This window comes from Salvelinus alpinus, chromosome 29, assembly GCF_045679555.1.
Source record: "Salvelinus alpinus chromosome 29, SLU_Salpinus.1, whole genome shotgun sequence".
NCBI classification, from domain to species: domain Eukaryota; kingdom Metazoa; phylum Chordata; class Actinopteri; order Salmoniformes; family Salmonidae; genus Salvelinus; species Salvelinus alpinus.
Window position 1 is genome coordinate 21,997,530 of NC_092114.1, and position 25,076 is coordinate 22,022,605.

The 25,076-nt window shown below is 46.0% G+C and overlaps 1 protein-coding gene across 2 annotated transcripts; it reads left to right on the plus strand.

The window, feature by feature from the left end:
• Nucleotides 1-10: 10 nt before the first annotated feature.
• On the plus strand, nt 11-17,096 carry pex1 (peroxisomal biogenesis factor 1). Of its 2 annotated transcripts, none has more exons than XM_071375179.1 (24): nt 11-227; nt 439-585; nt 692-775; nt 1,056-1,170; nt 1,482-2,230; nt 2,400-2,519; nt 2,675-2,798; nt 4,606-4,718; nt 4,823-4,908; nt 5,305-5,437; nt 5,674-5,770; nt 5,861-6,031; nt 6,167-6,321; nt 8,080-8,266; nt 8,564-8,730; nt 9,053-9,187; nt 9,533-9,597; nt 9,694-9,836; nt 13,784-13,887; nt 14,641-14,817; nt 15,385-15,645; nt 16,157-16,345; nt 16,448-16,578; nt 16,794-17,096. In XM_071375179.1, exons 1-24 carry the CDS (start codon nt 120-122, stop codon nt 16,876-16,878), a joined length of 3,846 nt encoding a protein of 1,281 aa, XP_071231280.1. In that variant the 5' UTR covers nt 11-119; the 3' UTR covers nt 16,879-17,096. The 2 variants fall into 2 exon arrangements, with proteins under 2 accessions (XP_071231280.1, XP_071231283.1); XM_071375182.1 differs by having other exon boundaries at nt 117-227; nt 489-585.
• The last annotated feature ends 7,980 nt before the right edge of the window (nt 17,097-25,076 follow it).

The window sequence follows — 25,076 nt, forward strand, 5'->3', positions numbered from 1 at the left end:
CTACTTTTGCCTGTCAGACATAGCACCGAATGCATCGATCCCCGAGAGTACATTCACGTCGCTTAGCTAGCTAGCTACTAACAATATAGTTCCATGCTCTGAAAAGGGCAAATTTAGTTATGTTGGGCAATCATGGCATCCAACCTGTCACTCTGATTTTCCACAACACGAAAAACTGTTTTCTTCACCTTCCTTCAAACTTGTTAAAACAGCTCTCTCTCCATGACGTAAGCTATAAACTATCTAGCTAGCTAGCTAACAGCTAGTTAGTGTTGTCTTTTTAGTTGTGTCAAATAATAACTATGCCAAACTATCAGCAAACTACCGGTAGCTAACTTGCACTTGTAACCATTGCATGCCATTTCTTCTGGGCTGATCTGTAGTATGATATTTTCCCAACGTTTTTTCATGCAATTAGCTATCTTCTGTGTTATAAAGAACCAGGCCCTGGAGCTGTCCTGGGGTCATGATGCCCGTGTGTTTCTCAGCTGGACCAGAAGCAGAAGCCCTGCCAACCAGGAGGACCATAAAGTAGCGCTGAGCAGGCAACTGGGAGAGAAGCTTGGACTCAGAGATGGAGAGCAGGTAATCACGTCCCATTCACTAATTCTCTTCTTGCCCATTCCCCAAACTCATCATGCCTTGATAACCTCACTTTTCCTGATTACTAACTCATGTTGGATGGTTTCAGGGCTTCTTGCGGTCGTGCCAGCAAGTCCTGTCTGTACAGCAGGTGTTTGTGGAGCCACTCTCCTCTGACGACTGGGAAATCCTGGTGAGAACCTATAGAGAGGTCTTTGTACAGTATTGTGCAATAAGCAAGCTCACCCATCAGAAACATTTAGTACCGTATGGTTTTAGTATAGCCTGGGAGTGTTGCTTGTGGGTTTCTTCTTCATTCAACTCCTTTGTTGTTGTCATGCAACAGACAGCTACCCAGGCTATTTTTGATCCTTTCCTGTCAAAGCAAATTCAACATTGAAGAGCAACTGTCAATATGGTTTGTAAATGTACAGTCTGGGATGGGTAAATATTTAACCATGTCTTGTCCTCAGGAGCTCCACAGTGCAGCGCTGGAGCAGCAGCTCCTGGATCAGATTAGAGTGGTGTTTCCTGATGCAGTGTTTCCTGTGTGGGTGGACCAGAGAACAGTCATCTACATCAGAATCGGTCAGCACTGATTTTCACTTTTTACATTTTCTCAACATCTAACAGCTATGAACTCACCAGCTCCTATGTTATGACCAAAGAAACAGTTGATCAGAGGAGGCTGGTTGGAGGAGCTATAGGAGGACGACAAGCTCATTGTAATTTCTGGAATGTAATTTCTGGAACGGTATCAAACATATGGAAACCACATGTTTGACTCCATTCCATTTACTCCATTCCAGCCATTACAATGAGCCCGTCCTCCTATAGCTCCTCCCACCAGCCTCATCTGCAGTTGATGTCATACTATCGATCATACTCTTCTTCTGCAGCTTCACTCACCCCAACTGTACCGTACGGTCGATTAGAGCAGTTCACAGAGCTACACATCTCTCCTAAAATTCGTGCTGGAAGTGAGGACCTCTCCTTCGCTCCTTTTGGATCATCCTTATCCAATCAGAACCAGCCCCTCCACAGGCAGCCAAACTTTGACCTCTCACCCTCCTCCAGGTCCTCTCAGGAGTTCAGCGTTCAGGAGACTGGACTTCCTGTAGAACAACGTCCTAACACTGCTGCCCTCCAGAGCCCCCAGCAGTGGGGCGGGATAGCAGACGTAAAGAGCCTGGTCAGGTACATGCTAACAGGGAACTTTGACCCTGTGAGAGAGACTCCCCCCATCCCCACCATCCCTGCCCTCCTCAGTGACTCAGTCTTCAGAGTGTGCAGAGCACCGCCCGTGTCTCCTGGCCCTCTGAGTGCCACCCATGGGGTTGTCCACATCCTGCCCTGGGGCCAGCAGATGGGAGGTAATATCAATGGAGGCCAGCCAGCTGTGACGTACGGCCTACTGTCCAAGGTGCTCTCTCCCAAGGAGGTGAGAGAGAGGGCTAAGCAGGCCATGGAAAAGAAGAAGAGTGGCGGTGCTGGTGGTGCTCCCCAGCCCGGTGGTGCTGGTGGGGCAGGAGACAGGGAGGAAAAAGAGGATGCCACTGTAGTCAAGGTGGTGTGTCACCTTACAGAGGGGCTGAAAGGGACGCAGGTACCATCTAGAGAGGGAGAGCTCCACAGTGGAAGGGTTTGGGTGAGTACATGTACTTAAGCCATGGTCTAAACTCAAGTTAGGCATGATGTAGACCTAATCAAATGACCCATTCTCAATCGTTCTACCCATGGTTTACAGGTTTGTCAGCCCTAACGTATTCATATTGAGGCTCATATGTATCCATGCCTCATACGGTTGTTTTTCTCAGATCCCACAATCCCTGGAAACTAGTCTTCATATCAACCCACACTCATCAGTGAGAATCAAGCCAATCAAGTCAACTCCTAAAGTAGCCACCAGTATCCACCTTCAGCCTTTACAACCACTGGTGAGTAACATTTATTTTTACATCGTGTTTTATCTCCAGAGCTTTGACATATTGGTACATTTGGTATACGTAATTCTATGGATTCTACTGTTCTATTCAGCCTAATCTTGTACTTTCCGTGTTGCTGTTTGACCCCTGCCCTGATGTCCTCCTAGCCTGCAGCAGAGAGTGAGGTGGAGATTCAGACTGCCTTCCTGGGTTGGCTGCACACCCAGAGCCACGAACCACTAGCCTGTCTGACCGGCCGCTCCAACACCATCCTCCTACCTGCAACTGAAGGTACACATAGGATGCATCACAAATGGCACCCTGTCCCCTTTATAGTGCACTATAAAAATAAAATCCAAGTTTATTGGTCATGTACACACTTTAGCAGATGTTATAGCGGCTGCAGTGAAATGTTTGTGTTACTAGCTTCTAACTGTGCAGTAAAATGTCAAACAAATACAGTGCTTTCAGAAAGTATTCACACCCCTTGACCTTTTTCACATTTTGTGGTGTTATAGTCTGAATTTAAGTGGTTTCATTTAGATTATGTGTCACTGACCTTCACACAATACCCCATAATGTCAAAGTAGAATTTTGTTTGTAGAACTTTTTGGAAATGAATTCCAAATGAAAAGCTGAAATATTTTGTCAGTAAGTATTCAACCCCTTTGTTATGGAAAGCCTAAATAAAGCAGTAAAAATTAGCTTAAGTCAAATAATAAGTTGCATGGTCTCATTCTGTGTTCAATAATAGTGGTTAACATTATTTTTGAATGACTGCCTCATCTCTATACCCCACACATACAATTATCTGTAAGGTCCATCAATCGAGTAGTGAATTTCAAGCACCGATTCAACCGCAAAGACCATGGAGGTTTTTCAATGCTTCGCAAAGAAGGGCACCGCTTGGTAGATGGGTAAAAAATAAAAAAAGCAGATGCTGCATATCACTTTGAGCATGGTGAAGTAATTAATTAGACTTTGGATAGTGTGTCACTACAAAGATACAGGCGTCCTTCCTAACTCAGTTGCCGGAGAGGAAGGAAACTGTTCAGGGATTTCTCCATGAGGCCAATGGTGATTTTAAAATGGTTACACAGTTTAATGGTTGTGATATGAGAGCTGAGGATGAATCAACAACATTGTAATTACTCCATAGTACTAACCTAAATGACAGAGTGAAAAAAAGGAAGCCTGTACAGAATAAAAAATCTTCCAAAACATGCATCCTGTTCGCAACAAGGCACTTAAGTAATACTGCAAAAAATGTGAGAAATCAATGTACTTTTTTTCCTGAATACAAAGCGATATGTTCATGGAAAATCCAACACATCACTGAGTACCACTCTTCATATTTTCAAACATGGTGGTGGCATGTTATGGGTATGCTTGTCATCGGCAAGGACTAGGGAGTTTTTTTTAGGATAAAAGAAACGGAATACAGTTATAAGCACAGGCAAAATCCTAGAGGAAAACCTGGTTCAGTCTGCTTTTCAACAGACGCTGGGAGGCAAATTCACCTTTCAGCAAGACAATAACCTAAAACACAAGGCCAAATCTACACTGGAGTTGCTTACCACGGTGACATTGAATGTTCCTGAGTGGCCCAGTTACAGTTTTTGCTTAAATCAGCTTGAAAATCTATGGCAATACTTAAAAATGGCTGTCTAGAAATGATCAACAATCAACTTGACAGAGCTTTAAATTTTTCTTTAAGAATAATGTGCAAAGATCTTAGAGACTTACCCAGAAAGACTCACAGCTGTAATAGCTGTGAAAATACCTTCTATAAAGTATTGACCCCGGGGTGTGAATACTTATGTATATGAGATTTCTTTATTTCATTATCAATACATTTGCAAACATTTCTAAAAACATGTTTTCACATTGTCATTGTGTAGATGGGTGAGAAACAAATCTATATCCATTTTTAATTCAGGCTGGAACACAACAATGTGGAATAAGTCAATGGGTATGAATACTGTCTGAAGGCACTATACACAAATAATAAAAAACAAGAAATGTCAGTTCTTCAATCTCACCCAAAGTGTATGGAGTGCATTGTAAATGTAATACAATCTTGATCTTCTCACTTCAGGCAAGGTGGAGTTTGCTCTGACTGTGTTGAAGTCAGAACCTGAGACGGAGAGTAAAGCGCCTGACCAGTTGTTTCTGTTGGCTCCATGTGTGATACAGAAAACAGACATACAGGTACTAGTGACAAGCTTTGCTAACTCAGACTTCATACACTGAGTGTACAAAACATTAAGAATACCTTCCTAATATTGAGTCACCCCCCTTCTCATGATGTCTAGGTTGTCAGGGAACCTGTAACCGTGCCTACAATGAAAGCCATGGGTGAGACACCTAATCAAGATCTACCCTCTCTCAGCAGTCTTGGGTAAACCACCAGATTCCTTACAGAACACACTGTAACCTGTTGAAGTGATAGCTGTGTGAACCAAATGCATATTCTTATACTAAACATCTCACAAACTGTATAGAATTAATGTATTTGGTTGATTAATGTTTTTATATTGGTTGAGTTCCAGGCCGACTACATTGCAGACGTGGCACACAACCATTGGTTGATGCAATGCAACATCATCCACTGCGCAGTCGGGCAACAGACTGCCATATCAAATGATTTGCTTAGTTGACATGTTAATCCCCTATCCAGGCATTATGCGATTTGGCATGCATCTGCAACGTAGTCAGCCTGGAACGCGGCCAAAGTGTGTCACTGCCCTGCCTCTGCCATGATGTGACCTGTGTTCTCCTCTTGTGCTGTCCCCAGTGGTGTGGAGGAGCTGAGCAGGACTGGGTTTGACTTCCTCTCCCACAGCCTGATGGGAGGGCCTCTCTCTTGGGAGCTGGTGTCCACCGGCCGGGGCCTCCGGGGCGGAGCCCTGCTCATCACAGGGGCCAAGGTAACCTCTGACCTCATCAGGTCATCCTGTCAATCTTTCCCAGAAATCAGCAGGACTGATTCTGACATGATCTGAATGTCCGAGTCAGATCACATTGAGTTAAAACTGTTTTATCTTGATATTAAGGGCTAATATGTAGGTTAAAACGGATACCACTGCCAGCTGTAGTGACTCACTCAATCAGATTGTGGACTGTGAGCATTGGTGACTGTCCGGTGTTTTGTATTCCCTCACAGGGAAGTGGGAAGACAGCTCTCTCCAGAGCTCTGTGTAGGAAAACTATGGAGGACCTGGATGCTCATGTGGAGGTGGTTGACTGCAAAAAGCTGAAAGGTAAGAGTTGGACCTTTCACTTATTGTGTCTGTGGTGACTTGTTTATTTTTGACCATGATGATACAGTGTTGTTGTATAATGTTCTGCAGGGAAGAGAGCAGAGACCGTGAGGCAGATATTGGAAGAGGTTTTTGAACAGGCGGTGTGGAGACAGCCCTCTGTGGTCCTGCTGGATGACCTGGATCATGTGACGGGGGCACCGACCTCACCGGAACATGAACACGGACCAGAGGCTCTGCTAAGGCTGCACATTGCCCAGAGTATGATACTACACAACTCTGTGTGTGTCCATATCCGCATACGCGTCTGTGTGTGTGTTTCTTGTTCATAGACATCTAATATCTCTCTGTGTGTGTGTGTGTGTGTCGTGACCCCTCCCTGTGTGTGTTGTCCAGGTCTAAGGGACATGGTACATGACGTGGTGGTGCGCTCCAGCCTGGTGTCTCTGGTCATCAGCAGTCACAGTGAACATTCCCTCCACCCGTCACTCAGGGAGGTGCAGGGCTCCCACTTCCTCCAGGGCTTCATACACATCCAGCCTCCTGATCAGGTAACTGGGGTAGGGTCAAGTTGCCCCTCTGCGCTGATTTTGGATCAGTTTAGCATTTCTACCTCTAATGGCTCAGGTTAGCATCGGGGGAGAAGAAGCTAATCCTAGGTCTGGGAACCACATCCATTTATCCAGCTTGACTTTGTGCTGGTTGCCAATGCTCTGAAATATCTATTTAGTCATACCAGCAAAGTAGCAAGAAGTAACTGAATTAATATTTATTGGACATGATAGTGTCTTTGTCGTTCATGGAAATGATAGTGTCTTTGTCGTTCATGGACATGATAGTGTCTTTGTCGTTCATGGACATGATAGTGTCTTTGTCGTTCATGGACATGATAGTGTCTTTGTCGTTCATGGACATGATAGTGTCTTTGTCGTTCATGGACATGATAGTGTCTTTGTCGTTCATGGACATGATAGTGTCTTTGTCGTTCATGGACATGATAGTGTCTTTGTCGTTCATGGACATGATAGTGTCTTTGTCGTTCATGGACATGATAGTGTCTTTGTCGTTCATGGACATGATAGTGTCTTTGTTGCTACATGGACATGATAGTGTCTTTGTTGCTACATGGACATGATAGTGTCTTTGTTGCTACATGGACATGATAGTGTCTTTGTTGCTACATGGACATGATAGTGTCTTTGTTGCTACATGGACATGATAGTGTCTTTGTTGCTACATGGACATGATAGTGTCTTTGTTGCTACATGGACATGATAGTGTCTTTGTTGCTACATGGACATGATAGTGTCTTTGTTGCTACATGGACATGATAGTGTCTTTGTTGCTACATGGACATGATAGTGTCTTTGTTGCTACATGGACATGATAGTGTCTTTGTTGCTACATGGACATGATAGTGTCTTTGTTGCTACATGGACATGATAGTGTCTTTGTTGCTACATGTAGCTTTTTTTCTAATAATGTGTATTACATAGTTGTGTCTCGCTTTGTGACTGTCGAGTAATTTGTACAAAGGCGTCATCTTCACATTTGTGATAATAATTATGCCAGACAGTTAATGTGGACCAACTGTAAACCATCTGTAAACAGTTAATGTGGACCATCTGTAAACAGTTAATGTGGACCATCTGTAAACAGTTAATGTGGACCAACTGTAAACAGTTAATGTGGACCAACTGTAAACAGTTAATGTGGACCAACTGTAAACAGTTAATGTGGACCATCTGTAAACAGTTAATGTGGACCATCTGTAAACAGTTAATGTGGACCAACTGTAAACAGTTAATGTGGACCAACTGTAAACAGTTAATGTGGACCAACTGTAAACAGTTAATGTGGACCAACTGTAAACAGTTAATGTGGACCATCTGTAAACAGTTAATGTGGACCAACTGTAAACAGTTAATGTGGACCATCTGTAAACAGTTAATGTGGACCAACTGTAAACAGTTAATGTGGACCATCTGTAAACAGTTAATGTGGACCAACTGTAAACAGTTAATGTGGACCATCTGTAAACAGTTAATGTGGACCAACTGTAAACAGTTAATGTGGACCAACTGTAAACCATCTGTAAACAGTTAATGTGGACCATCTGTAAACAGTTAATGTGGACCATCTGTAAACAGTTAATGTGGACCATCTGTAAGCGTAGCATTTTTGATATTTTCTGGAAAAGGACCCATAAGTAATCATTTCACTGTTAGTCTACACCTGATGTTTACGAAGAATGTGACAAGTAAAATTTGATTAGATTTGAATTGTATTGTGACTGTGTTGTCTGTCAGGCCCAGAGAGGAGAGATCCTGCGCTGTCTGATCCTCAGTAAGACTGCTGTATCCAAAGAGACCCTACACACGCTTGACCTGGGGATTGTTGCCAAGGAAACAGAGGGCTACCTGCCCCGTGACCTGGCCCTGCTGCTAGAGAGGGCCATCCATGCCAATGCCCTACACAGGGCACGCAGCACCCAGGGTTAGTACCCTATCTATCCCACTCCCTACACATGGGATGCCCCAGGGCAGTGAATGGGGACATTGCCCTGTGTAGGGTGCTGTCTTTCGGATGGGACGTTAAACGGGTGTCCTGACTCTGAGGTCATTAAAGATCCCATGGCACTTGTTGTAAGAGTAGGGGTGTTAACCCTGGTGTCCATGCAATGACTACAGTAATAGAGTACTGTACTTGGTTGTCCATTGAAATCAGAATCAGTTCTTATGCTGTCTTTATTGTAACGTCGTATACTCTGTCTGTGTCTTCTCCTCGTTCCAGGAGTGTGTCTGTCGTGGAGGGATTTTGTGCAGGCTCTGAAGGGCTTCACCCCTCCCACCCTGTGGGGGGCTCAGCTGCAGAGCCCCAGTGGTGCAGGCCTTGAGAGGGTAGGGGGGCTGCATCAAGTACGCCAGTTACTCATGGACACCATCCTGCTACCGGCCAAGGTGAATCTCACTAGCCTGGTCCCAGATCTGTGTATGTTGTCTTGCTAACTCCTATAGTGAGCGTGACTATGATCTGGGATCAGGTCAGTACAAATCTCACAGGAAGACCAGGTTGTTATTGTACCAGAAAATTGTTTCTCAATTACTTACCCAGGTTATACAGTATACAGAACAGGTTGGATGAATACATTAATTGGTGCTGCTGTAGAACTTTGTCTCAGTTTTGGTGGAGCTGTTCGCCTATAGAATTTAATATGAGGTACTTGGTGTGTTATTGGATAGTCACCCATCTCCCACTCATGTCAGTCTCTGTATGTTCCAGTATCCGGTGCTCTTCTCCAGCCTTCCCATCCGGCAGCGCTCAGGACTTCTGCTGTACGGCGCTCCAGGCACTGGGAAAACCCTGCTGGCTGGTGCCGTGGCCAAGGAGAGTGGGATGAACTTCATCAGTATCAAGGTGGGTTTGAAATGTACCAGGACCTGTCTCAAATCGCACCCTATTGCTTATATAGTGCACTACTTTTGACCAGGGACCATAGGGTAGTAGTGCACTATGTAGGGAATAGGGTGCCATTTGTGTTCGCAGCCCCAGTATCGGTGACTAGATATATGAATGCTTAAAGGCCGGGTTTCTGGATAGCACTTTGAGAGATCTGCTGATATAAAAAGGGCTTCAGAAATACATTTGATTGATTGAAATACGTTCTAATACAAGAATACATGGTAAGCGTTAACACTGGGAACTTATTGTTGCATGGTCTCATTGAGTCGCATATGAGTGTGTTTTTTTAACTGTTTTCAGGGTCCCGAACTCCTCAGCAAGTACATTGGAGCCAGTGAGCAGGCTATCAGAGACGTCTTCCAGAGGTGTGTGCACTTTGCTACACAATACTGTAACCATAGCTACAAACTGTGCTGGTGTAGTGTTAACCTATACTTCCCTGTGTTTCTGTTCCCCTGCAGAGCCCAGGCTGCTAAGCCCTGCATCCTGTTCTTTGATGAGTTTGACTCCTTGGCACCCAGGAGGGGTCACGACAACACCGGGGTCACTGACCGGGTGGTCAACCAGCTACTGACCCAGCTGGATGGGGTGGAGGGACTACAGGGTACGGAGAGAGGGCGGCGGCATCTAGTCATATGTTTAACATACATTTCATTAGGCTTTGCTTAGTCGGTTTGATTTAGTTTTATGATATACTTTCACTTTTTATATATTTAGACAAATTAACAGGGCACGCAGCACCCAGGTTTAGTACCCTATCTATCCCACTCCCTACACAGGGCACGCAGCACCCTATCTATCCCAGTCCCTACACAGGGAACGCAGCACCCTATCTATCCCAGTCCCTACACAGGGGACGCAGCACCAAGGGTTAGCACTAGAGGTCGACCGATTAATCGTAATGGCCGATTTCAAATTTTCATAACAATCGGAAATCGGTATTTTTGGACGCCGATTTTGCCGTTTTTTTTAAGAACACATTCTTATTTTCAATGACGGCCTAGGAACGGTGGGTTAACTGCCTTGTTCAAGGGCAGAACGACAGATTTTTACCTTGTCAGCTCAGGGATTCAATCTTGCAACCTTACGGTTAACTAGTCCAACGCTCTAACCACCTGCCTGTTACGCGAATGCAGTAAGAAGCCAAGGTAAGTTGCTAGCATTAAACTTAACTTATAAAAACAATCAATCAAACATAAATCACTAGTTATAACTACACATGGTTGATGATATCACTAGTTTATCTAGCGTGTCCTGCGTTGCATATAATCGATGCGCTGCGCATTCGCGAAAAAGGACTGTCGGTGCTCCAACGTGTACCTAACCATAAACATCAATGCCTTTCTTAAAATCAATACACAGAAGTATATATTTTTAAACCTGCATATTTAGCTAAAAGAAATCCAGCTTAGCAGGCAATATTAACCAGGTGAAATTGTGTCACTTCTCTTGACACTTCTCTTGCGTTCATTGCACGCAGAGTCAGGGTATATGCAACAGTTTGGGAATATTGAAGACTCATGTTAAAAGGAACCACCAGCTTTCAAGGAACTTGAAAGTTAGCTTTCTTACATGGCACATATTGCACTTTTACTTTCTTCTCCAACACTTTGTTTTTGCATTATTTAAACCAAATTTCATTATTGTTTCATTATTTATTTGAGGCTAAATTGATTTTATTGATGTATTATATTAAGTTAAAATAAGTGTTCATTCAGTATTGTTGTAATTTTCATTATTACAAAAAATAAAAACAATCTGCCGATTTAATCGGTATCGGCTTTTTTTGGTCCTCCAATAATCGGTATCGGCGTTGAAAAATCATAGTCGGTCGACCTCTAATTAGCACCCTATGTATCCCAATCCCTACACAGGGAACGCAGCACCCTATCTATCCCACTCCCTACACAGGACACAGCACCCAGGGTTAGTACCCTATCTATCCCAGTCCCTACACAGGACGCAGCACCCAGGGTTAGTACCCTATCTATCTCAGTCCCTACACAGGACACAGCACCCAGGGTTAGTACCCTATCTATCCCAGTCCCTACACAGGACACAGCACCCAGGGTTAGTACCCTATCTATCTCAGTCCCTACACAGGACACAGCACCCAGGGTTAGTACCCTATCTATCTCAGTCCCTACACAGGACGCAGCACCTTATCTATCTCAGTCCCTACACAGGACACAGCACCCAGGGTTAGTACCCTATCTATCTCAGTCCCTACACAGGACGCAGCACCTTATCTCAGTCCCTACACAGGACACACCACCCAGGGTTCGTACCCTATCTATCTCAGTCCCTACACAGGACACACCACCCAGGGTTAGTACCTTATCTATCCCACTCCCTACACAGGACACAGCACCCAGGGTTAGTACCCTATCTATCCCACTCCCTACACAGGACGCAGCACCCAGGGTTAGCACCCTATCTATCTCAGTCCCTACACAGGGCACGCAGCACCCAGGGTTAGCACCCTATCTATCTCAGTCCCTACACAGGACACACCACCCAGGGTTAGCACCCTATCTATCCGGTCCCTACACAGGGGACGCAGCACCCAGGGTTAGTACCCTATCTATCTCAGTCCCTACACAGGGCACGCAGCACCCAGGGTTAGCACCCTATCTCAGTCCCTACACAGGACACACCACCCAGGGTTAGCACCCTATCTATCCCGGTCCCTACACAGGGCACGCACCACCCAGGGTTAGCACCCTATCTATCCCAGTCCCTACACAGGGGACGCAGCACCCAGGGTTAGTACCCTATCTATCTCAGTCCCTATACAGGGGACGCAGCACCCAGGGTTAGCACCCTATCTATCTCAGTCCCTACACAGGGGACGCAGCACCCGGGGCTAGCACCCTATCTATCCCACTCCCTACACAGGGCACGCAGCACCCAGGGTTAGCACCCTATCTATCTCAGTCTCTACACAGGGCACGCAGCACCCAGGGTTAGTACCCTATCTATCCCGGTCCCTACACAGGGCATGCAGCACCCAGGGTTAGTACCCTATCTATCCCGGTCCCTACACAGGGCACGCAGCACCCAGGGTTAGTACCCTATCTATCCCGGTCCCTACACAGGGCACGCAGCACCCAGGGTTAGTACCCTATCTATCCCGGTCCCTACACAGGGGACGCAGCACCCAGGGTTAGTACCCTATCTATCCCGGTCCCTACACAGGGCACGCAGCACCCAGGGTTAGTACCCTATCTATCCCGGTCCCTACACAGGGGACGCAGCACCCAGGGTTAGTACCCTATCTATCTCAGTCCCTACACAGGGCACGCAGCACCCAGGGTTAGCACCCTATCTATCCCAGTCCCTACACAGGGCACGCAGCACCCAGGGTTAGTACCCTATCTATCCCACTCCCTACACAGGGCACGCAGCACCCAGGGTTAGCACCCTATCTATCTCAGTCTCTACACAGGGCACGCAGCACCCAGGGTTAGTACCCTATCTATCCCGGTCCCTACACAGGGCACGCAGCACCCAGGGTTAGTACCCTATCTATCTCAGTCTCTACACAGGGCACGCAGCACCCAGGGTTAGCACCCTATCTATCCCGGTCCCTACACAGGGCACGCACCACCCAGGGTTAGCACCCTATCTATCCCAGTCCCTACACAGGGGACGCAGCACCCAGGGTTAGTACCCTATCTATCTCAGTCCCTACACAGGGGACGCAGCACCCGGGGTTAGCACCCTATCTATCTCAGTCCCTACACAGGACACACCACCCAGGGTTAGTACCCTATCTATCTCAGTCCCTACACAGGACACACCACCCAGGGTTAGTACCCTATCTATCCCGGTCCCTACACAGGGGACGCAGCACCCAGGGTTAGCACCCTATCTATCCCGGTCCCTACACAGGGCACGCAGCACCCAGGGTTAGTACCCTATCTATCCCGGTCCCTACACAGGGGACGCAGCACCCAGGGTTAGTACCCTATCTATCTCAGTCCCTACACAGGGCACGCAGCACCCAGGGTTAGCACCCTATCTATCCCAGTCCCTACACAGGGCACGCAGCACCCAGGGTTAGTACCCTATCTATCTCAGTCCCTACACAGGGCACGCAGCACCCAGGGTTAGTACCCTATCTATCTCAGTCCCTACACAGGGCACGCAGCACCCAGGGTTAGTACCCTATCTATCTCAGTCCCTTACACAGGACGCAGCACCCAGGGTTAGTACCCTATCTATCTCAGTCCCTACACAGGGCACGCAGAACCCAGGGTTAGCACCCTATCTATCCCGGTCCCTACACAGGACACACCACCCAGGGTTAGTACCCTATCTATCCGGTCCCTACACAGGGTTAGTATCCTACTAGCTTTTGGCCCATTTCATTAGGCTTTACTTAGTATGCTTGATTTAGTTTTATGATATACTTTAATTGTTTATATATTTAGACAAATGAACAACAGTACAGTCATTTTACCAGCACTATCATTTTAGTGAGTAATGTTCCTTTTGCTTAGCGGTTTGCATGTCTGTGTGTGTGTGTGTGTGCGCACTCGCGTCCAGGTGTGTATGTCCTGGCTGCCACTAGTCGTCCAGACCTGATAGATCCTGCCCTGCTGAGGCCTGGCCGCCTGGACAAGTCCCTCTACTGTCCCCCTCCTGACCAGGTCTGGACCACACTCAGTCCTATATAGTCTCTACTGTCCCCCTCCTGACCAGGTCTGGACCACACTCAGTCCTATATAGTCTCTACTGTCCCCCTCCTGACCAGGTCTGGACCACACTCAGTCCTCTATAGTCTCTACTGTCCCCCTCCTGACCAGGTCTGGACCACACTCAGTCCTATATAGTCTCTACTGTCCCCCTCCTGACCAGGTCTGGACCACACTCAGTCCTCTATAGTCTCTACTGTCCCCCTCCTGACCAGGTCTGGACCACATTCAGTCCTCTATAGTCTCTACTGTCCCCCTCCTGACCAGGTCTGGACCACACTCAGTCCTATATAGTCTCTACTGTCCCCCTCCTGACCAGGTCTGGACCACACTCAGTCCTCTATAGTCTCTACTGTCCCCCTCCTGACCAGGTCTGGACCACACTCAGTCCTATATAGTCTCTACTGTCCCCCTCCTGACCAGGTCTGGACCACACTCAGTCCTATATAGTCTCTACTGTCCCCCTCCTGACCAGGTCTGGACCACATTCAGTCCTCTATAGTCTCTACTGTCCCCCTCCTGACCAGGTCTGGACCACACTCAGTCCTATATAGTCTCTACTGTCCCCCTCCTGACCAGGTCTGGACCACACTCAGTCCTATATAGGGCCAATGATAATGTTGGGAATAGCGTGTCATTTGGGATGCACCCTTTTGAGTGATTGTATGTTGTATATAACCCGATGATGCCCCCCCCCCCCCCCCCCAGGAGGCGCGTGTAGAGATCCTGAGGGCTCTGAGCCACTCGGTTCCCCTGGCTGACGATGTGGACCTGGAGCAGATGGCCAGGGCCACAGACACGTTCACTGGCGCTGACCTGAAGGCCCTGCTGTACAACGCCCAGCTAGAGGCCATCCACAGCAGCCTGGGGCCCAGCCTGCTGCATGTGAGTCATTCTACCGCCAGGGGGCGCTGTGGGTCTAATGGTAGAGATACACTACAGCTTTGTATGATATTCAGTCAGCTATTGGTTCTAATACCTTAGCTTCAGTAGAGGACTATGGGTTTAATAGTAGAGCTACATGGATTTATGTCATTAACAGGGTAATAGTTTTAATGAATGGTAGAGTTAAATGGATCTGTAAAAGTAACCAACAGAAAGATCTGCTGTGAAGGACCAATAATCTTTTGAGGTTTCTGGCAGTGGAGGCTGGTGGGAGGAGCTATAGGAGGACGTGCTCCTTGTAATGGAGTCAAACATGGTATCCATATGTTTGATACCATTCCATCTATTCCATCCCAGACATTACAATGAGCCCGTACTCCTATACATTTCATTTGAAACCTCTCTATATCTCCAGGACCAGTAAACCTCTCCTCTCTATCCCTCTTTCCCTCCAGGACCAGTAAACCTCTCCTCTCTATCCCTCTTTCCCTCCAGGACCAGTAAACCTCTCCTCTCTATCCCTCTTTCCCTCCAGGACCAGTAAACCTCTCCTCTCTATCCCTCTAGGACCTGGGCTCGGGTTCGGACAGCGACATAAGCCTGTCCTCCATGATCTTTCTGAACCACAGCAGTGGATCTGATGACTCGACTGGGGAAGGGGAGAGAGGGTGCGGGCTGGACCACTCCATGGCGCTGCTGGACCCCAGTGATGTCCCCCCTGAGGACGCCCGTGGTGTCCCCCCTGAGGACCCCCGTGGTAACATCTGGAGGCTGTACTTCGGCAGCTCCTTTGAGTCCGAGCTGGGCAACCCTTCCCCCTCAGGACTGGTGAGATGATGGGCTGCGTCCCAAACAGCACCTTGTTCTCTTATGTAGTGAACTACTGTACATTTAATCAGGGTCCTATGGGGCCATAGGATACTAGTCAAAAATAGTGCATGATATTGGGAATAGGGTGCCATTTGGGACACAATATTATGATTGGACAATCAATCACATAGTGTCATGGAAAGGGAACTAGCGGGATGAGAATAATGTAATATGGAAAGAACCGTGTAGGGTAACACTTTGTTTTGGATAGTATAGATCTATATGGGACTATCTAAGCAACTGCTTGCTAACAATAAGGGTTATTGGATAGTTAGTTGAAATGTTGTTGACGGTTTGTAGATGTTCAATAACTATCTTCTTGGGACTATCCAAATAAAGTGTTACCCCTTATAGACCTACAAGTCATTAGCAACATTAGCTAATCTTTTGAAATGACATGCACTCCTTTATGTAGAGAGCTCTGTCTAAAGCTGGTTTGTTCTCACCCTCCGTTTGTCTGTCCCCCTAGAACTCCCAGGGTGTCTCGGGGCCCAACTCTAATGACCTGACCGGTGCGTCGGTCAGAGACCCTGGCTTCTCCCACCCCCCGGCCTATATGTCCTCTCTACAGGATGGCTACGAGGAGCTCAGCCATGAGCAGCTAGACCACCTCCGTCTGGAAATCAGCAACATCAAGAGCAACTACAGACGAGCTACTGTCAGTACTTTATCTAGAATAGTAACTCTGTTTATAAAGCACCTTTCATACATTACTCTCAAAGCACTAGTAACTGTAGGAGGTGTTTGTCTGTCTGTGCAGGAGGACAGTGTCCCGGTCCAGGGTGGCCCCATCAGGCCAGGTCTGCTCCTGTGTCAGGCCCACCTCACCTCAGCCCTGGATGCCACCAGAGCCTCCCTCAGCAAGCAGGACTGGAGGAGGTACACAGACCTGTGAGTAGAACTGCAGTACATCTTTGCTTTCCATTAAAATGTCAATACTTTGATCAATTTCTCAGGAAATCAAAACACCAAATATATATGCATACCCACCAGCCACTGCGGCCCCTCATGAGTTCTGTTTTTTGTAGCCCCCACCCCCATCAAAGTTTCCCATCCCTGGTCTAAAGCGTTCTTCTTTCCAGCCTTGTTGTTTTCTGTCTCATCAGGTATGAGTCCTTTGGAGCTTCGGGAGAAGGAAAGTCTCAGAGCACAGTGACGTTCAAACCCGGCCAAAGAGTAACGCTCGCTTAATGACACGTGTATGTCTATCTGTTCATTTTGACCTGCAAATGTAATGGTCATTTTGTAATTTAGCCATTTTTATTTAATGTATCTGCTACATAATATAAATATGATTGTACACTATTGTATGATACGGACATATTGATGATTAATGTTTCCAACTAAATTATCATGTAAAAAAACATGTAAAAATGTACACAAATTAAACAATTAGCATTATGATATTACTTCATATTTTTTGCATTTCATTTATCATGTTTATTTTCTGATGTTACACCTACAGTACTGTATAATTGTGATATCACTAATGCAGAGGCACAGGTTTTCCAGCTAGGAACCAGCAGATCAGGGGTCCTCAATTTCGTTCAGCCGTGTGACACTTTTTTTTTCTTGAGCAGCTGGGACATGGTTATAATTTGTACACTACAAAAAGACCGAATAAAACCCAAACAGATAAAGTGTTTGACAAATAAAAAATAAAATTCAAACCTTGATTTACATTGGGATATGATCACATATGACTCTTTATACATGTCCAATGAAAATGACCCTGGGGGTCGCCTATTGGGGAACCCTGCACTAGATGGAGAAAACGATGCTACTCTAGATCCGCTTAGACCTTTGTGGTTTTCGTCATCCGATCAAGATTGGTCAGGTCTACACAATAGCTCCATTTATACCTGGTGCTAACGTGTCCTGATCATCAATCAAATGTATTTATAAAGCCCTTTTTACATCAGCAGATGTCAAAGTGCTAATACAGAAACCCAGCCTAAAACCTCAAAGAGAAAGCAACACTGTGGCCCTGTCCGACGATACCCCCAGACAGGACCAACCAGGCAGGATATACAGTACATTTGGAAAGTATTCAGACCAGTTGACTCTTTCCACATTTTGTTACATTAAAGCCTTATTCTAAAATTCTCATCTACACAATGAAAACAGATTTAGATTTTTTTTGCAAATGTATTAAATAAAAATATTAAATACCTTATTCAGACCCTTTGCTATGAGACTAGAAATTGAGCTCAGGTGCATCCTGTTTCCATTGATTGTCCTTGAGATGTTTCTACAACTTGACCGGAGTCCACCTGTGGTAAATTAAATTGATTGGACATGATTTGGAAAGGCACACACACACCTGTCTATATAAGGTTCCACAGTTAACAGAGCAAAAAGCCATGAGATCGAAGGAATTGTCCGTAGAGCTCCGAGGCAGGATTATGTCAAGGCACACATCTGGTGAAGGGTACCAAAACATTTCTGCAACATTGAAGTTCCCCAAGAACACAATGGCATCCATCATTCTTAAACAGAAGAAGTTTGGAACCACCAAGATTCTTCCAAGAGCTGGCCACCTGGCGGCCAAACTGAGCAAGTGGGGGGGAGAAGGACCTTGGTCAGTGAGGTGACCAAGTACCCGATGGTCACTCTGACAGAGCTCCAGAGTTCCTCTGTGGAGATGGGAGAACCTTCCAGAAGGACAACCATCTCTGCAGGACTCCACCAATCAGGCCTTTATGGTAGAGTGGCCATACGGAAGCTACTCCTCAGTAAAAAGGCACATGACAGCCCGCTTGGAGTTTGCCAAAAGGCACCTAAAGGACTCTCAGACCATGAGAAACAAGATTCTCTGGTCTGATGAAACCAAGATTGAACTCTTTGGCCTGAATTCCAAACATCACGTATGGAGGAAACCTGGCACCATCTCTACGGTGAAGCATGGTGGTGTCAGCATCATGCTGTGGGGATGTTTTTCAGCAGCAGGGTCTGGGAAACTAGTCAGGATCGAGGCAAATATGAACTGAGCAAAGTACAGAGATCCTTGATGAAAACCTGCTCAAGACCTCAGACTGGGGTGAACACAGTCAAGACAACGCAGGAGTGGCTTTGGGACAAGTCTCTGATTGTCCTTGAGTGACCCAGCCAGAGCCCAGACTTGAACCCGATCAAACATCTCTGGAGAGACTTAAATAGCTGTGCAGCGACACTCCCCATCCAACCTGACAGAGCTTGAGAGGATCTGCAGAGAAGAATGGGAGAAACACCCCAAATAGAGATGTGCCAAGTTTGTAGCGTCATACCCAAGAAGACTCAAGGCTGTAGTCGCTGTCAAAGATGCTTCAACTAAGTACTGAGTAAAGGGTCTGAAACTTATGTAAATGTGATTTTTCAGTAGTTTTTTTAATACATTTTCTAAAACCTGTTTTTGCTTTGTCATTATGGGGTATTGTGTGTAGATTGATGAGGGGGGAAAAAACTATTTAATACATTTTAGAATAAGGCTGTAATGTAAAAAAATGTGTAAAATGTCAGAATACTTTCAGAATGCACTGTAACCCCACCCACTTTGCCACAGCACCAACACCACCAGAGGGATATCAACAGACCACCAACTTACTACCCTGAGACAATGTATAGCCCAAAAAGATCTCCCCCACCACACGAGCCTGAGAGGGCGCAACATAACGTCAGTGACTCAACCCACTCAAGTCGAATATAGCGAAAAAAGCCTGGCAAGACGTGATGCACCCCTCCTTGGGACGGCATAGAAGAGCACCAGTAAGCCAGTGACTCAGCCCTGGTAATAGGGTCAGAGGCAGAGAATCCCAGTGTAGAGGGTAGCCGGCCAGTCAAAGACCGCAAGGGTGGTTCGTCACTCCAGTGCCCTTCACCTTCACACCCCTGGGTCAGACTACACTCAAATCATAGCACCTACTGAAGAGATAGATGAGTCGTCAGTAAAGTCAAAGGCTGAGACCAAGACTGCGTTTCTTACATGGATCGGCAGACCATTCCATAAAGATGGAGCTCTATAGGAGAAATCCCTGTCTCTAGCTGTTTGCTTAGAAATTCTAGGAACAATGAGGCCTGCGTCTTGTGACCGTAGCGTACGTGTAGGTATGTACAACAGGACCAAATTGGAGAGCTAGGTAGGAGCAAGTCCATGTAATGCTTTGTAGATTAGTAGTAAAACCTTGAAATCAGCCCTAGCCTTATCAGGAAGCCAGAGGCTAGCACTGGAGTAATATGATCACATTTTGGGGTTATAGTCAGGATTCTAGCGCTTTATCCAGGTAGCTGGAGAGTATAGCATTACAGTAGTCTAATCTTGAAGTGACAAAAGCATGGATGAGCTTTTCTGCATTATTTTTAGACAAAGATTCAGATTTTAGTAAATTTGGCACACATCCGGAGGATAGGGAGACATGTATTATGTTCAACATAGGAGGGCCAAGCACAGGAAGTAGCTCTTTCAGTAGTTTAGTTAGAACAGGGTTCAGTAGGCCGCTGGAAGGTTTAGAGGTCATTATTATTTTTGTGAATGTGTTGAACGATACAGGATTAAGAAACTTGTGTCTCCATTGATCCGAGGTCCTGGCAGTTCTGTGCAGACTCAGGACAACTGAGTTTTGGAGAAATACGCATATTCAAAGAGGTGTCTGTCATTTGCTCCTTTGCTAGTTTCTTGTGACAAATGATTTTTAGTTTTTAGCGGTGCGACTGCATCTAGGCTATTATACAAAGTTGTATTTGTCACATGCGCTGAATACAACAGGTAGACCTTACCGGTAAATTCTTATTTACAAGCCCTAACCAAAATGCAGTTAAGAAAATATTTCCGAAATAAACTAAATGTAATTTGTGCATGTAGGTAGGGGTAAAGTGACTATGCATAGATAATAAACAGCAAGTAGCAGCAGTGTGTGGGGGGTGTCAATGTAAATATTACGGGTGGCTATTTGATTCATTGTTTAGCAATCTTATAGCTTATGGGTAGAAGCTGTTAAGGAGCCTTTTGGACCTGGACTTAGCGCTCCGGTACCCCTTGCCATATGGTAGCAGAGAGAACAGTCTATGACTTGGGTGACTGTAGTCTTTGTAAATTTTTTGGGCCTTCCTCTGACACCGCCTAGTATAGAGGTCCTGGATGGCAGGAGGCTTGGCCTACCTCCATTGTGTCGTCAGCAAACTTAATGATGGTGAATCGTGCTTAGCCACACAGTTGTGGGTGAACATGGAGTACAGGAGGGGACTAAGCATGCACCCCTGAGGGGCCCCGTGTTGAGGATTACTGTGGCAGAAGTCCAGGATCCAGTTGCAAGAGCGAGGTGTTTAGTCCCAGGGTCCATAACTTAGTGATGATCTTTGTGGGCACTATGGTGTTGAACGCTGAGCTGTAGTTAATGAACAATGTTCTCACATAGGTGTTCCTTTTGTCCAGGTGGGAAAGGGCAGTGTGGAGTGCAATTGCGTCATCTGTGGATCTGTTGGGGCGGTATGCGAATTGGAGTGGGTCTAGGGTTTCCGGGAGGATGTTGTTGATGTGAGCCATGACCAGCCTTTCAAAGCACTTCATGGCTACCGACGTGAGTGCTACGGGGCGGTAGTCATTTAGGCAGGTTACCTTTACTTGGACACAGGAACTATGGTGGTCTGCTTGAAACATGTAGCTATTACAGACTCGGTCAGGGAGAGGTTGAAAATATCAGTGAAGACACTTGCCAGTTGGTCAGTACAAGGAGTACACATCCTGGTAACACATATGACCCCACAGCCTTGTGAATGTTGACCGGAACAGCTGGTGCTCTCATGCATGCTTTAGTGTTGCTTGCCTCAAAGCGGACATAAAAGGCATTTAGCCCGTCTGGTAGGCTTGCGTCACTGGGCAGCTCGCGGCTGGGATTTCCTTTGTAGTACTCAATAGTTTGCAAGTGTCAGAGCCAGTGTAGTAGGATTCAATTTTAGTCCTGTATTGATGCTTTGCCTTTTTGATGGTTCGTCTGAGGGCATAGCAGGATTTCTTATAAGCGTCCGGATTAGTGTCCCGCTCCTTGAAAGTGGCAGCTCTAGCTTTTAGCTTGGTGCGGATGTTTCCTGTGATCCATGGCTTCTGGTTGGGATATGTACGTACGGTCACTGTGGGGACGACATCATCAATGCACTTTTTGATGAAGCCAGTGACTGAGTAGGTGTACTCCTCAATGTCATTGGATGAATCCCGGAACATATTCCAGTCTGTGTTAGCAAAACAGTCCGTTAGCGTAGCATCTGCCTCATCTGACCACTTCCATATTGAGCGAGTCACTGGTAATTCCTGCATTAGTTTTTGCTTGTAAGAAGGAATCAGGAGGATAGAGTTATGGTCAGATTTGCCAAATGGAGGGCGGGAGAGAGCTTTGTACTTGTTTCTGTGTGTGTAGTAATGGTGGTCAGGAGTTTTTTTCCCCCTCTGGTTGCACATGTGACATGCTGGTAGAAATGAGGTAAAATGGATTTAAGTTTGCCTGCATTAAAGTCCCCTGCCACTAGGAGCACCTCTTCTGGATGAGCATTTTTGTTTGCTTAGACTTTCTTAATATTAGACATCGCGCACTAGCTGTTTTTGACAAAGACACACACCACCACCCCTAGTCTTACTGGAGGTAGCAGTTTTGTCTTGCCGATGCACGGAAATTCCAGCCAGCTGTATATTATCTGTGTCGTCGTTCAGCCAAGACTCGGTGAAAAGATATTACAGTTTTTAATATCCTGTTGGTAGGATAGTCTCGAACGGAACTCATCCAGTTTATTCTCCAGTGATTGCACATTGGCCAATAGAACGGATGGTAGTGGTAGGTTACCCACTCACCAACGAATTCTCACAAGGCACTCGGATCTGCGCCCCCTTTATCTCAGTATTTTCTTCATGTGAATAGCGGGGATTTGGGCCTGGTCTGGGAGCAACAGTATATACTTCATGTCAGACTCATTAAAGAAAACATCTAAACTGTGACTGTGCTAGGGGCAGACTCCACTAAGCTGGCAGGCTGGCTAACAACCTGTTTCCTGGCCTGCACCTATCTCATTGTGGAGCTAGAGGAGTTAGAGCCCTGTCTATGTTGATAGATAAAATCAGAGCACCCCTCTAGCTAAGATGGAGTCCGTTACTCCTCAGCAGGCCAGGCTTGGTCCTGTTTGTGGTTGAGTCCCAGAAAGAGGGCCAGTTATCTACAAATTCTATCTTTTGGGAGGGGCTGAATACACTTTTCAACCAGCAATTGAGTTGTGCGAGTCTTCTGTAAAGCTCATCACTCCCCCTAATTGGGAGGGGGCCAGAGACAATTACTCGATGCCAACACATCTTTCTAGCTAAATTACATGCCGAAGCTATGTTGCACTTGGTGACCTCTGACTGTTTCATCCTAACATCGTTGCTGCTGACGAGAAAATCTGTTGGCCAGCAAGTTGAAGGGTTTTCATCGCTTGAATTACATTTATTCAGTGCCCGCAACGTAACCACGCACTTGCAAAGCCCGTTACCCACCTGCATAAGTCTGAATACCAACTACTGACAAGTGTGTAGGGAAGGCATACATTTCCTGTCTGAATCGGCCCATAACACGGATCGACAGCTGGATTGAATTTAGGCCTTAGGTCTAGAGAGCTCAAAGCTTAAATCATCGCCATGATTTAAAGTTAACTGGAGCAGCCTCAGACGACACTGCCTGACAGGTAAGAAACAAAACTCTCAAGGAGGTGTCCAAAGTGCTCTGTGAAGTGTCTGCCAACGTAGTCTCAGGGTTATGCTTCTGCTGCTGTGACTGAAGATGTCTCAAAGCTCTTCTGATTAGCTGTTACAGTACTTTCTATGCCCTCTAGCTCTTTTCTTTTCCTCTCAGAGACTTTGGTTCACTTCTGTTCTTTCTTTGGCCTTTTCTCTGGGCTGTAGCTATGAGCTGACTACAGTATTGCTGCTGGAAAATCGCTCATCGTCCTACACGTTGGCACAGTAGACTATGACTGCAGTATATAGCCTTTTGTCAGTGCAGCCACTGCAGCGCCAGCCACACATGGGCTAACCCGCGCGAGAGAGAGAGAGACTGCTAACCCACCACCAAAGCTGCAGAGAGAGAGAGGCTAGACACGTGCTGAAGAGCTGTCCGAGATAGATCACCTGGCCTTTTTTGTTCTGTGTGACACGGATGTATAAATGGAGGCACTGGCGTAGTACCGCCCGCCCACAAAGCAGGGGGGACCATGAACTTTGGGGACCCCCTGGAGGTCTTGCCCCCCAGATAGCATATGTGACCGACCTAGACCTATTCGGTCTTATATAGCAAAAAAATATATATTTTCGTTTTTTTATATTTACATTGGATAAAAGTAGACTTAGAGCTACAAAACGATATTTCATACACTGCATTTGAGGAACAATGGGAAAGTAATTATGCTTGAAAGTTCATAAACTTGTAACCTCACTTTTGAGAAAATGTTTTGGTACACCTACTGGAGAGCTCTTCTTTGTCTAGACTCATTCAGCATCGTTCACACCCTCTTAAGCCTTAACCCCACATGTGAGGCCATGTGCTAAACAGAGTGTGGAAGGTAGCGTAGTAAACAACCAAAGGTTTCAAGACTAAAACTGGTGAAACTAGTAACCTACTATAAGGAAAAACTCCAGGTAAAAATACACTATCTAGTCCTTGGCCTGTATCCTAATCTGACTTTGGTGCAGGTCATGTTGTTCTTCACGTTACCGTCTTTGGTAAACACACACTCATTTAGCAGTTTTAAAGCTAATTTCCTGTAATGAAAAAAATTATAATTGCGGTTTTCGACGTGAACACGTCATAAACCATGATATTTTTTTTAATTACAGGAACTTAGATTTAAAACAGCTAAATTCTCTGTTTTATGGAAAAATGTGTAGAATAGCAGGAAATTAACTCTAAAACGGCAACATTTCCCCTCAGCCTCATTGCAAAATAGCATGAGATTAGCTATAAAACTGCTAATATTTCTCTCTGCCCTATGGCAACAAATAAATACACCCCTCCCTAAAAAAAAGGGGTCCCTGTGACACTGAATGTAGACTGTTCTGTCCCGTGAAGGTGGTGCATTCTGGTTCAAATGAGAACAGAGGAATAGATGTATCCACAAGTTCACTGGGCTGCTTTGTGTGTCCAAATCAATCTTTGTTCATTCAATCCTCCCGACTGTATACCGCTACGGACTAAGACAACATCTGTGGCCAAGGCCATAGAATTTCTCTCTCTCCCTCCGTCCCTCTCCCCCTCACATAGGACACAATTCTGTCAGATGGAAGAGAACAAACAGAAGGGCGAACGACAGCTTTAAAAATTGGTTAATTTAGCTAAATAAACCCTGTGATCCAAAAAACAGCGCCCAGGGCGATGTTGTTCGTTTGTCACGAGAAGCCTCCT

Coding starts and splice junctions, on each gene's coding strand:
- pex1 (XM_071375179.1), top strand. CDS start 120: ATGTTGGGCAATCATGGCATCCAACCTGTCACTCTGATTTTCCACAAC. Junction 6,032..6,166: donor AAGGCTGCACATTGCCCAGA/GTATGATACTAC, acceptor TGTGTTGTCCAG/GTCTAAGGGACATGGTACAT. Junction 8,267..8,563: donor CAGGGCACGCAGCACCCAGG/GTTAGTACCCTA, acceptor TCCTCGTTCCAG/GAGTGTGTCTGTCGTGGAGG.